The following is a 12,816-nucleotide window of genomic DNA, read 5'->3' as shown; positions in this document are numbered from 1 at the left end:
GCGGACCACATAGGGAGGGACCTCGCTTTCCTTGACGTATGGAAAACGCAGCAATCAGATTGGAGGTCACTGCGCAGACGCGAAGCTGGCCGCGCGTCCCCGCGAGGTCTCAGCCGCCTAGCGCGTGAACAGTCCGGGTTGTGCGCGTGCGTCCGTCCGGAGGGCGGACCAGAGGCACAAGTGGGGCGGGGCCAAGGGTTTCGGGTCGACACCGCCTTCCTGCCCCGCCCCTGACCGTTCGGCCCGCCCCTCCTTCCTGGAGCCACCGCTTAAGCTGAGGCGGCGCGGCAGCTAGGAGGGGGGCGGCTAGTGGCCGGAGCGACACGCGCCCGTCGCGACCCTATGCAGTGACTTGTGCGGCGCAGGCGCCTCCTGCCCCGCCGGCGGGGCCCAGGCTTACCGCGGCGGGATGTTCTCCCGAAGGAGCCACGGAGATGTGAAAAAGTCCACGCAGAAGGTGCTGGACCCCAAGAAGGACGTGCTGACCCGCCTGAAGCACCTGCGGGCGCTGCTGGGTGAGGCGTGGGGCGTGGGCTAAGGGTCAGGGCCACCTGCCAGGGGGCCGGGTTCCTCTCGCCGGGTGGGCCTGGTGGGGTCTCAGGTCCGAGTGATGTAGGGAGCTGGGGATGGTGTGCACCCGACCTCTGCTAGCCCAGATCGGGACCCTTGAGGCATTGTTCCTGAAGGCAGTACGTTGGCCCTGGGCGCTGCTCTGTTGTCCCAAGTGTAAACTTAGCCAAGATTCTCATTTGGGCGCCTAGCCTCGGGTAACCTCGAGGCCAGGCACAGAGGTGACTATTCGCTGTCCTCTCCAGGAAATAAACCAAGCACAAGTGGCGCGGGCGAGAGGCGAGAAAACGTACGTACACACACACACACACACACACACACACACACACACACACACACACCCCTACCTCTGCGAGAGGCGAGAACACACACACACACACACACACACACACACACACACACACCCCTCTACCTACCTACCTCTGCTACCTCACTCTCCCATTTTAAAAATGTAAATTCTTGACAACTTGGGTTAGACCAAGACCTTATGTGGTCCCATCACAGTCTTCGTTGAACTCACTCTTCTTTTAAAATGTTTCTATGCTTGAGCATAAGACTTTAGATAAGACTGCTTTCAGCTGATTCCAGGACCAATTAGATGTCATTTCTTTTCCCCTGCCCTTCTCTCTTTTAAATTTACATTTTTTGGGGGGTGGAGTGGGGGAGAGAGTGGAAGGGTCTGGCTGATAGAGGTTCCTGGGGTCTGTGGTTTGAAGTGGGGTTCTGCTTTGAGGAAGCTAGGCTTTCTTTGGTTCAGGGAGGCTGCTTCTCCCTTATAACCAGAATGACAACCATTTACTCCCTCTTGCCTTCCTTTTTTATGGCCTGCAGGGTGGAGGTTCTGCAGAGCCCAGGTGGGCCTGGAATTGACCTATGATGATTTGAGAGCTCTCCCCTGTGGGTGTGAAGTGTTCACAAGGTTATTTACTGCGGTTGCTGTGTAGCTTGGCGAGGCTGTATCTTACACAGTTCTAGTCCTATCTTCTGTCTGTCTGAACATTTGTTCAAGGTAGAAACCCCTTTACTTGTCTGTGCACAAGACTTATCTGTATTTGGAGACCAAGGAAAAGACACATTTCTTCTACATACATTTACTATTGAAATAATAATAAAAATTAAAAAAGTGTTTTTAAAATTTCAGACCATCTGTCACTTGAGAAAACAGGGCACACAATTCATTTTATAGGTGAAGATTTAAAGCATTCCTGTTAATGAGATTAAAAGTTGCTAATTATTTCTATTTATATTGTGTAAACTATCTCTGAGTGTGTGATAGGCCAGTCAACCAGCCAACCAATGAACCAACCAAAAGTAAAACTCAAAACCATGATTACTGCCACAAAAACTACTCTCGTTCCCCTCAACCCACCAGATTTTGACAACTTAAGTTACTATCTCAGATTCCCAGATAGTACACTTAATATGTTCAGTTTATAATGATTGTAAATCAGTTACTGTTAGAAGGGTTAGTTTCTGGACTTCTGAAAGCAAAGTGAGGTGTTCTTGGTTAAATTGAACTTTCTCCTTCCTGTAGTGAAAAGCCCAGGTACACAAGTGCTTTGTGTTGGGTCCTTAGTATCTGATTAGTTCCTGCTGCAGGGGCGTTCTTGATAAAGGGGAACTGAACAGTGTTTTAAGGCATTTGATACTTTGGAACTTTTTCTGTGCTGAAGAATTTAAACCTTTGTTCTGACCAAGAAGGCCAAGATTGAGTTGGTTACATTTTATAAAGACAGAAAACCTAGATCAGAGTAGTTTCTTAGAGATACACTGTCTTTGTTACCATCCAGAGAAAATGGATACTTTCAGGTCTGAGTATCCCTAGATTTTCCCCCAAGGTGTGTGTCTCCTTACAGTTGCAAGTGGCAGGGATAGGCTGTGAACCCGGCCAATGGCATCTCTTTATTTTATTTTTTTGAAAGTGTGTGTGTGTGGTGGGCTTTGTGCTAGTGAGTACAGTAACCATAGAGGCCAGTAGACAGATCCCCTGGGGCTGGAATTAAAGGTGATGGTGAATTGCTCTGAGGGACTGACTACTGGGAACCAAATTCTGTACAAGAGCAGCAGGTGCTCTTAACCTCCCGAGCCATGTCTGCAACCTGAGTCATCTTTATATGTAAAAAAAAAAAACAAACAAAAAAACCCTTTATTATCAGTCAAAGATAAGATCTGTTTAAAATAGTTTATGGTGTAGAGTTCTTCCATATTTTATTAGTAATACTTTTGTTGTTGATGATGGCCAAGTTTCCTTTATATCCTAATGTGATCTTTAACTTTAGGGGTTCTATTTTTTTTTAAATAAAATTTGAGGAATTCTACATATATGGGCTGGACCTAGGCCTCCCCACTCATATGTAGCAGATGTGCAGCTTGGTCTTCATGTGAGTCCTGAACAACTCTGGAATGGGGACTATCCCTGTACGTGGGCTATGTTCTTCTAGCTGGGCTGCCTTACCTGGCCTCAGTGGGAGAGGAAGTTCCTAGCCTTGGAGAGACTTGAAGTGCCAGGGTTGGGGGCATACCCAGAGGGGCTCCCACCTGCTCAGAAGAGAAGGGGAGAGGGCATGGGGGAAGGATAGTGGTAGGGGATGATCGAGAGGGGGACAGTGAGTAGGAGGTGCCACGGATAAGTTAAAAAAAATTAAATTAAGTTAAAAAATTTTGAGGAGTTCTTGCCATAATCTTTGGTATAAACTTTTGCTTTACAACTGTAGTTTGAAGACTTTAAAGAAAACTAGTGCATTAAAGTATTAATTCCTATAGCATCAAATTTTTATCTGGTTATTACCTTTAAAGAAGACGAAGTGTTATCGAACACTTAAATCAATATGATGGCAACTGAAGGGAATGAATTTAATTAGCATTGCATGCTATGTATGTGTTTCAACTCTTGCTTTTCACTTGAGTGAAATAGGGCCGGTATTTTTTTACATATAAGGATGATGCTACTGGACAGAGTTTGCAGCTTGTCACTGCCACTTGAAGCTTCACAACTTGGGACAGTACCTAGTCTGCCCTTGAACCTCAGCTTTGTTACTCTGGTAAATGGATATGGTACAGTGAGAGTATATTATGTAATGACGTCAGCTTGGAGCAGGCATTTACCAGATTCTTCTTATTGCTTTTTTTACTACCATTAATAGGACACATATTTTAAGAGGTATTTTCCCTACCCTTCTTTTTTATTTTATATAATGATATGGCCTTATTCTCTTTTTGAAAGGAATTGTACTTCAGACAACTTGTGGAGAAATGGTTAACTATGGAGAGTAGACTATATCTTAGGATTATGATAATGACTCCAATTCAGTGCTACTTAGATAGCTTGTCCTGACTATATTTTTAAAGTTGGCTCTCACAGGGCTGCATTTTAGATAGTTTGTATGCATCATTGGGAAGAACAAGGAGATACTTCAGTTTTCCTTATGCTGTTTAAATTATCATCAGGAAAGTAACTGAAAAAACTAAATACTCCCCTCCCCAACAACTCCTGCGTATTACTGTATTGCTCCAGCAAACAAGTAATCCAGCCTTTGGGAGGTTAAGGCAGGGGCATTGTTGTTAATTTGAGATCAGTCTGGGTTGCGTAGAAAGTTCTTTGTCAGTCATGTCTACAAGATCCTATTTCAAAAGACATATAAAAAAAATATAAGACATCTGTATAATTTAAAAATTTCTAGACTGTACATTTATGATATAAAAGAAGCAAGTGAAATTAATTTAAAGATATTTTTATTTAACCTAATGTTTATTTGTTAGTTTATATGTATGTGAGCACACTGTTGCTCTCTTCAGACACACAAGAAGAGGGCATCGGATCTCATTACTGAGGGTTGTGAACCACCATGTGGTTGTTGAGAATTGAACTCAGGACCTCTGGAAGAGCAGTCAGTGCTCTTAACCACTGAGCCATCTCTCTAACTCATATCCTAATGTATCAGCAGGTACTAGTTAAAGCTAACAAGTAATTTATAGTACTTTGTCTATTATACAGTCAGAGCACATATTTGTCCTTGCTAGCTACATTTCACATGCACAGTACCAAGCTATGGCTGGTGACTACTGGTAGTAGGGCTTGAATTTGGGAAAGCAGAGGGATAGGGTAGGGCAGTTCTAGCCAGCGAAGGTGGAAGAGTTGTTAGTAGATATCCATGTGGCAGTGTGCAGGAGGGTGACTCTCACCTGTGTCCATTGGGCGTTAGAGCCCTGGACACACAGGATGCCTGGGTAGAGCCAGGTGTAGCTCAGGGTTCGAGATATCCTGACAGGAAGACTCTGAGGCAAACTTGATGGCCCAGATCAGAAAGGGCTCAGCTTGCTTGAGTTGGAAGCTCATGCCTATCCTTAGGGGGAGTTTGTGTGGTGACTTTTCTTTTTTCTTTTCTTTCTTTTTTTTTTTCCCCCCGGAGCTGGGGACCGAACCCAGGGCCTTGCGCTTGCTAGGCAAGCGCTCTACCGCTGAGCTAAATCTCCAACCTCGTGTGATGACTTTTTAGCAGGCTAATAAAGGAGACTTGAGAACTGTCTATCTCCTAGGAATACCAAAGTAATGGATCAGGAAGGGAGAGACAGAGGCAAAGGTTCCTTGGAAGAGTTATGTCAAGGGGGACAGGCAAACAATGGATTGTTGGAAGAGGAAGGCCAGGATGAAAGATAAGAGCAGCAAGAAATTGTGCTACTTCAAGTACAGTGGGCATTTCCAATGTTGTCTAAAGGTTGATTAATGGGAATTAATTTGGGATTGGAGGCTGTGACATTCAAGATTATTAAGAGGTCGGCCCTTGGGCCTCAGATATGTAAGAAAACATTTTCTTACAAATGTTCTGTATATTGATAAAGCAAAGTATGGCATTCTATCTCTTCTTGCTTTTTTTTTTTTTTTTCTTTCTTTTTTTCGGAGCTGGGGACCGTACCCAGGGCCTTGCGGTTGCTAGGCAAGCGCTCTACCACTGAGCTAAATCCCCAACCCCTCTTCTTGCTCTTAATAGGGGCGAGTTCACTCACAATTTCAGATGGTACCTTTTACTTATTCTTATTTCTCTTGTGCGTGTATGAGTTACTGTGTAGTCTCTGCACACTCCTATGTTTGTGCATGTACACAGAGATCAGAAGAGGACATCAGTGCCCTGCTCTGTCACTCTCTGCCTTCTTCTATTCAGCTTAAGACGGGGTTTCTCGGTAAACCTGGAGCAAGTCTGGTGGCCAGAAAGCTCCAGGGGTCCTCTGTCTCCACACTCTCCACAGCCACTAGCATGGGTTGCAGGCACGTGTGCAACTGGGATTTTGACCTGGAGTCCTGCATCCTTGAGTATGCAGCAAGTGCTCTTACCCACTGAGCCTTCTCCCTAGTTACACACACAAACACACACACACACACACACACACACACACACACACACACACACACACCCCTATGTGTGGTTATTTTTATATAGTTATATAGTTATCCTTCATGTTTTGCCCCCCTCATGTTTAGTTTCAAACATTTGTGAACACTATGTACTATAATCCAGTAGCCTAGGCTGGCCTCAAACTCTCCATCTTCCTTTTCTTTACCTGATGACTTCTGGGATTCCAGATGTATGTGGCACCATGCTCAGCTTTTTCTTTTTTTTCTCCCTCCCCCTTCCCTCTTGTCCCTCTCCTTCCCTTCCCTCCTCTCATCCCCTCCTCTCCTGTTCCCTCCCTTACCCTCCCCTCATTTCCTATTCCCTTTCCTTACCCTCCTTTCCTCTTCTGATAGCAGCAATACCTCTCAAACCATCTGGTGTTTTTTTCTTAGAATAAACATTTAGTCTGACTAGCAACACACCCCTTTTTACAGTTTGATGATTGGTGACGGACATTTGGGATCATGGGAGTATTATAATTGGAGTAGGGAGGTGCAAGGGTTCCTAGCTAATGATGAGTTTGATGTACTACAGATTAAGTGTGAGAAAAGGAAGGTCCAAGTGGAATGTCTGGGATGAGATTGTGGTATGTGGGGTTGGGAACTTAATGAGAGGATAGAAAACCGTGATATGATTCTTCATTATAATGAACTCATCAACTATCCTCACAACTATGATAAAGGTAGTGCTCCCACTTCAGCCTACAGCAGAGAAACTGGGGTTAACCATTTGTCTACTAACTCAAGCTGATATTCATATGCATAATGCTGGCCAGCCTAGTGATAGAAGCCTTTAATTCACATTACTCTGGAGGCTGAAAGTTCAAGGCCCGTTAGGCCACAAACTGAGTTCTAGGCCAGCTTCAGTAATTTAGTGAAATGTACTCAAAATAAAAGTGGAAAGAAAAAAAAAAGCTAATGTTGTGCTTCTGCTAGTTATCTGATTCAAAAGGATGTTTACATATCAGAATAGATATTTACCCACCAGAGTGAATGTTAATACATAAATAAAACCTACTAGGTTTTGCCTGCCTTGCAAAATTTCTGTGATGTTTGTAGCTCTCATTCTGGTCTGTTCCTGGGGATCTGGAAGATCTTATTTGACTTTGGCATTGCAGATTTTTTTTTTTTTTTTTTTTTAAAGAGGCTCCTTTTGTGCTTTCTGATTCAGTTCATTGGGTTCTGTGTTTAGGCCTGGCAGGTAGTGAGGTATTTGCACAGACAGTAAGTCTTTAACTTGAAAAGCCTGGGAACTGTAATTTCAGGTCCTTGCAGACATTTTTTGATTTCCAAGTTAATGCAAAATGACTTCGCTGTAATGTTCTCTTTGCTTGTTTCTCATCAATCACTAATACAGTGTATCTGTAGCGCCTGGAATTTAAAATGAACTTCGTGCACTTGTACCATCCCTGTTTCTAGGATCCAGGCTGTCTAGACTTGAGAAAGGTGAGCCCAGGGCCACTTTCTGAGCTGCAAGGCTCTGTGTGTGACACCTGAGAAGGATTGCCTTCCAATGCCTGTTCTGAGAAAAGAGATTATTCGTGGGCACAAAACACTTTCCTATAAATATTTATAATTTGGATCTCTATTTTGTCGTTAAGCATTCTACTCCTGGGCAAGCCTAAGTACTTCTTCAAGTTGTTTATAATACTGATCTTTGGTCTCCAAACTGAGTAAAATAGATATAACTATAGCAAACTGTGTGTGTGTGTGTGTGTGTGTGTGTGTGTGTGTGTGTGTGTGTGTGTTAAAGTTGGTTTTCAAAGTAGCAATTGATTCCATTTAAACCTTGAAAATTTTTAAAAAGAACAAAGTTACTATACTACTAAATTAAGGACAATTAATATGTAAATGTAGTAATCAGTTACTTATCAAGTTGTCTTATCCTTGAGATTTTAAAAATTCAAATTGAGGGTTGGGGATTTAGCTCAGTGGTAGAGCGCTTGCCTACCAAGCGCAAGGCCTTGGGTTTGGTCCCCAGCTCCGAAAAAAAAGAAAAAAAATTCAAATTGAGAGCTTTGTTTTGTTTTATTTAGTGTATGAAGATAGTGTGCAATTGTGTATATGTCTGCTATGTATTCAGATAGTATGGTATAAAATCAAGGCTTAGGATTCAGTAGGAAAAGCAGATGCTTAAATGATGAAATTTCTGCACAGTGTTTAGAGCCATACAGTGGAATGGGAAAGAGCTATGGAGGTGATCACCATTCAGGGAGGAACTCCAACAAGCCCTGGAGATGTTGGGAGTGCTTACAGAGGAAGGTCAGGGCTGAGTTGGGATATGAATAATAAAGGACGTTGTCTGGTGCATGAGGAGTGGATAAGACATTGGCGGAGAACAAAACTTTACAGAGACAATTCTGCAGGGCACCAAGGTGTTAAGCATACAGTAGCTTTTGTACTGGGTATTGGCAGACAGTGAGAACCCATTGGAATGTTTGAAGCAGAAAAGATGGATGTCTTTTCTTATGGAAAGGTCTGGGAGTCTCACCCTCTCCTAACATTTGAAACCAAGAGAAAAACAGTCTTTGTCCATTTGCAGTGAAAGCTCTGGGGAGGTACCTGGTCTTAGACTTCCCTCTGTATGGAAAACACATACCTTAAAGTGAACCCAGTATTCAGAGGGGTAGCCTTCAGAGATGGGGCTGAGGGAGCGCTGTAGGTACTGTGTGAGCTATAGGGTCCAGCATGTCTGTGCCAGTTCCACCCTTGAGCTGCCCAGTTGCAGGCATTAGTCTCATCCTGCTTTTGCTTTAGTTAGCTAAAGGCGTGTCTGGGCTTTGCAACTTAAAGAGGGCCAGGTAATGTGCTAGTAAGAGGCATTCTGGGTTGAGACTGGATATAGGGGGAGGTATGAATTTTAATATTCTTAAGAGAACCGTGGGAATTTGAGTTGATAGTAAGAGGAAGAATTAATAAGATGGGTTTGATCTGCAGAGGGATAGGGTAAAGGGGGCTGGAGTTACAGCTCAGCCAATAAGAACACTGACTGACCAGGCATAAAGACTTGACTTTAAATCTTTAGCATTGGTAGAAGAGGCCCCAGCTCTTAGTAGAGTAGAAATGGAAGTGTTGGGATTGCTGGCCATCATTGTAGCTCTAGGTTCAGTGAGAGTCTTTTTCTCAAGGGAATAAGGAGAGTGAGTGGTAAGACACCCAAGATTCTCTTCCGGTCGACCTCCAAGCAAATGCACAGGCATGCCTCCACACACATGCACACATATACATATATACATATATGTATATATATATATGTATATACATATGTATGTATAACTCAGACACACATACACACAAGCACCCCAGAGTGGAGGTGGGCAGGAAAAGGGGCTTGATGGGAGGATGCCTCTTCATTGGAGGAGTGTTAAAGGGAGCAAAAATGTAGTTAGTGCTGGATGACAGAGATGTGGACAGAGCTCTCATGAGGTACTCTCTTCTCTGGAGGTCAGTGGTGACATCTGCTTGAGCCAGCTTTCTTGCTGGTGTGGTGATAGGAACTTGGAATGTCATACTCTGTCTTCTGTGCCACGTATCCTCTTAAAATAAAGAAATTTGGCAACATGTAGGGCTTGCTTCTGTTCTTTTTCAGAGTAAAAAGGCATTCAGCCAGAAGCGGGGAGAGCTGTGTAACATGAGCTTAGTTTAGTAGAGCAGATTGCCAGCTCTGCCACTCTGTGTTCACGTGCTCTGGGGTGGGTGTGAGGTGGGACCGCATTGTAGGAGGTGATCAGGCAGGCTGGGACTGCGGTATGTGAGGGTTTGTGTGACTTAACCTCATGTAAGCTGTAACTCCAAGGCATCTGTTCAGGTAGCACGTTGTCCCTGTCCAAAGCCTTTTCTCATCTTCCTCAACCAATCAGAGTGACACCTCAAGCCAGGGGCTCTTTCTCATCTTGAAAGAAGCTTGTGAAGTGCCGGCGTGTGACTGTATCGTAGGTAGTCTGCAGTTCAGGCTATCCTCCCTCCTGCCAGCCTCCCGGATCTGTCAGTTCCAGTCGTGTCCCAGGTGAGAGGATTCAGAATGTATTATCAGAACCTGGCGATTGAGTGTTAGATGAAACTCAGAAATTGCATCTTAAAGTATTCGCCTTATGGAGATACTGTGACCCTTTGTGTCCTTGACACTGTTTCCATCTGGAAGACATTGAATGCCACCTAAAGCCCTTGTAGTCTCCAACAGTAAATATGGACGTTGATTTTGCTATTCGAGTTGTGATTTAGTTAAAAGAAAAAACTTCTTTGATAGAATCCAGGAGCTCACTGATTGTGTCTTCTGTTGGATTTTTTTTTTTTTTTTTAAGATTTCTGCTCTGCATATGCATTGATCAGAGACTGTTCTGCCAAGGACACGCAAAGTGACAATACTTATGCCCCGCCGTAGGAGTGCTGAGAATGTAGGGTTCTTGTTCCTGCTGCACACAGTGTGATTGACTGGCAGCCCTCTGCATCCATCAGTTTCTTCCAGAGCTGAACTTCTCTCAGGCTTCTCACAGCTGAGTAACAGACCTGGCTTCTTTCTAGAGACGCAGGCCACCAGAGCATTTTTACCTCTCATTGCCACTTGTCATTTTCTTTCTGTTCACGCTCTTTGTGTTCTGCCTCATCTTCCCCACGAAATGAAACTTAGGGCAAACATGGCAGCTTCTGGCTCATCCCGATGCCTCTTAGTAACACACTTCTCTACTTAGAACAATAGTGCTTGGGCTGGAGAGACGGTTTAGCAGTTAGGAGCTTGTATTACTTTTGTAGAGGCCCAGAGGTCAGTTCCCAGGACACATGGTAGATAGCTCCCAACCTCCTGTAATTCCAGATACAGGCAATACCCCTGGCCTCCATGGGCACTGCAGTCATGATTACACCCCTTCAATAATTAAACATAACAAAAATAAATTTAAAACATTAAAAAATATAAAAAGAATATTCATTTGGTACACTGTTCCCTGCAGTGCGATTCCTTCACACATATTAACTCATCTTATGCTCCCAAATGAAATTGAGACATTCTATAGATAAGATAGGGAGAGGATAAGAACTCGGCCCAAAGCTCTGTAAGCACAAGTGTCTGCCCCTAATACACATGGCTCTAGAGCCCCTATTCATTTAGCAGCTGAATGTCCATCCTGACTCTGTGCCAGGCAATGTGCGGAGCATTCGAGATGCCAAGGTTTGCGCTGTAAGTCTGGATAAGTGAGTTTAAACAAACAAATTTTAGAATTATTATATAGATTTATTATATAGAATTTATTATATAAAACCGTTATATAGACATATTATATAGATTTGAGTTGGAAGAGATCTAGCTACCCATATGGATATTTTAAGACAACTGAGGGTCTTCCTGTCCTAAGGATGGTCTTACTAGTGGGAAGACACCAGCGCACATTATTTAAGGCCATGAGTTAACTCCCCCTTGTGTGGGTACATTGATGATCAGACCAGGACTTGGTGCCTAAGGAGAACAGATGTAAGGGAGAAATGTTGGGCAAAGGGGACAATTATCCCTGTGGGTAAACTGTGAGGAGGAGGAGTAAGGAATGGCTTGGATGATGCTTCTGGAAACAAAACAGAAATTTTGTCAGATTTTAAATGTAAAAAACCCAAACTGACTATTTCCTTTTCTAGTTGGAGAGGAAAAAAAGCTCTCCCCCCCCCCCCTTTTTAAACAATGAAATAATTGAATACTTAATAGTATTTTCAACCTACACAGAATAGAGAAGACCTGAAGAACAAATGTTCAGGGATTAAGTTAGTTTATTTGTCTGCTCATATTTGTGACATAAACCTCTGTTTTCTATGGACTGTGTCTGATAAGATAAGGGTGTGTTTGAACCAGTTGTGCCTGATATACTAGAGCTGACACAGAATTCTGAACTCTGAAGCAGAGGCAGGCAGGATGTCTCCATATCTTCCTCAGCATGTGCCTTTATGTATAGCATTGCAAATATTTATTTTGGAAAGGATATTCCCATCTCTTTCTGGTGCTCTTAAAATAAGCACGTACACAAACAGATCTCCTTCAGTTGAAATGAAAAGTAAATAAGGAAGTGGAAAAATATTAAATTGAATTAGTTACATCTTAAGTTCATAAAACTGTTATACATTAACAAGAAAAATTATGTATATATGATACAACCAGAGAGATGAGAGCAATAGCATTTTAAAATGTCATACTTTACTAATATGCATCCACACTTTGCTCTTCCTTCTTCTTAAGCTTCATGTGGTCTGTAAATTGTTTTTTGGGTATTTTGAGCTTTTGGGCTAATATCCACTTATCAGTGAGTGCCTACCATGTGTGTTCTTTTGTGATTGGGTTACCTCACTCAGGGTGATGTTTTGTAGTTCCATCATTTGCATAAGAATTTCATGTAGTCATTGTTTTTAATAGCTGTATAGATGTACCACGTTTTCTGTATCTATTCCTCTGTTGAAGGACATCTAGGTTGTTTCCAGCTTCTGGCTATTTTAAATAAGGCTGCTATGAACATAGTGGAGCACTTGTCTTTGTTATATGTTGGAGCATCTTTTGGGTATATGCTCAGGAGTGGTATAGCTGGGTCCTCAGGTAGTAATATGTCCAATTTTCTGAGGAACCGCCAGATTGATTTCCAGGGTGATTGTATCAGCTTGCAATCCCACCAACAATGGAGGAGTGTTCCTCTTCCTCCACATCCTCACCAGCATCTGCTGTCACCTGAGTTTTTGATCTTAGTCATTCTGACTGGTGTGAGATAGAATCTCGGGCTTGTTTTGATTTGTATTTCCCTGATGACTAAGGATGTTGAACGTTTCTTTAAGTACTTCTTGGCCATTCGGCACTCCTCAGTTGAGAATTCTTTATTTAGCTCTGTACCCTA

The 12,816-nt window shown here is 43.1% G+C and overlaps 1 protein-coding gene across 12 annotated transcripts in view; it reads left to right on the top strand.

Moving 5' to 3' along the window:
• Positions 1 to 229: 229 nt before the first annotated feature.
• Ralgapa2 (Ral GTPase activating protein catalytic subunit alpha 2) overlaps positions 230 to 12,816 on the top strand; it is a 280,066-nt gene continuing 267,479 nt past the window's right edge. For 8 of the 12 annotated variants that reach the window (XR_005502529.2, XR_005502528.2, XR_005502527.2 and 5 more), the window contains exon 1: positions 231 to 515. Coding sequence is in view for 8 of the 12 variants with exons in the window: in XM_063283348.1 (XP_063139418.1) it covers positions 410 to 515 (106 nt within the window). In the remaining 4 variants the exon portion in view is untranslated. Of the gene's footprint in view, positions 516 to 12,816 lie in introns of all 12 variants that reach the window. The other 4 variants (XM_063283347.1, XM_017592238.3, XM_039106622.2 and 1 more) reach the window with 2 other exon arrangements.

Source organism: Rattus norvegicus, chromosome 3 (genome assembly GCF_036323735.1).
Source record: "Rattus norvegicus strain BN/NHsdMcwi chromosome 3, GRCr8, whole genome shotgun sequence".
In the NCBI taxonomy this organism is placed as follows: Eukaryota; Metazoa; Chordata; class Mammalia; order Rodentia; family Muridae; genus Rattus; species Rattus norvegicus.
The sequence above is the reverse complement of the archived record's forward strand: the minus strand, read 5'-3'. Positions and strand labels throughout refer to the sequence as shown.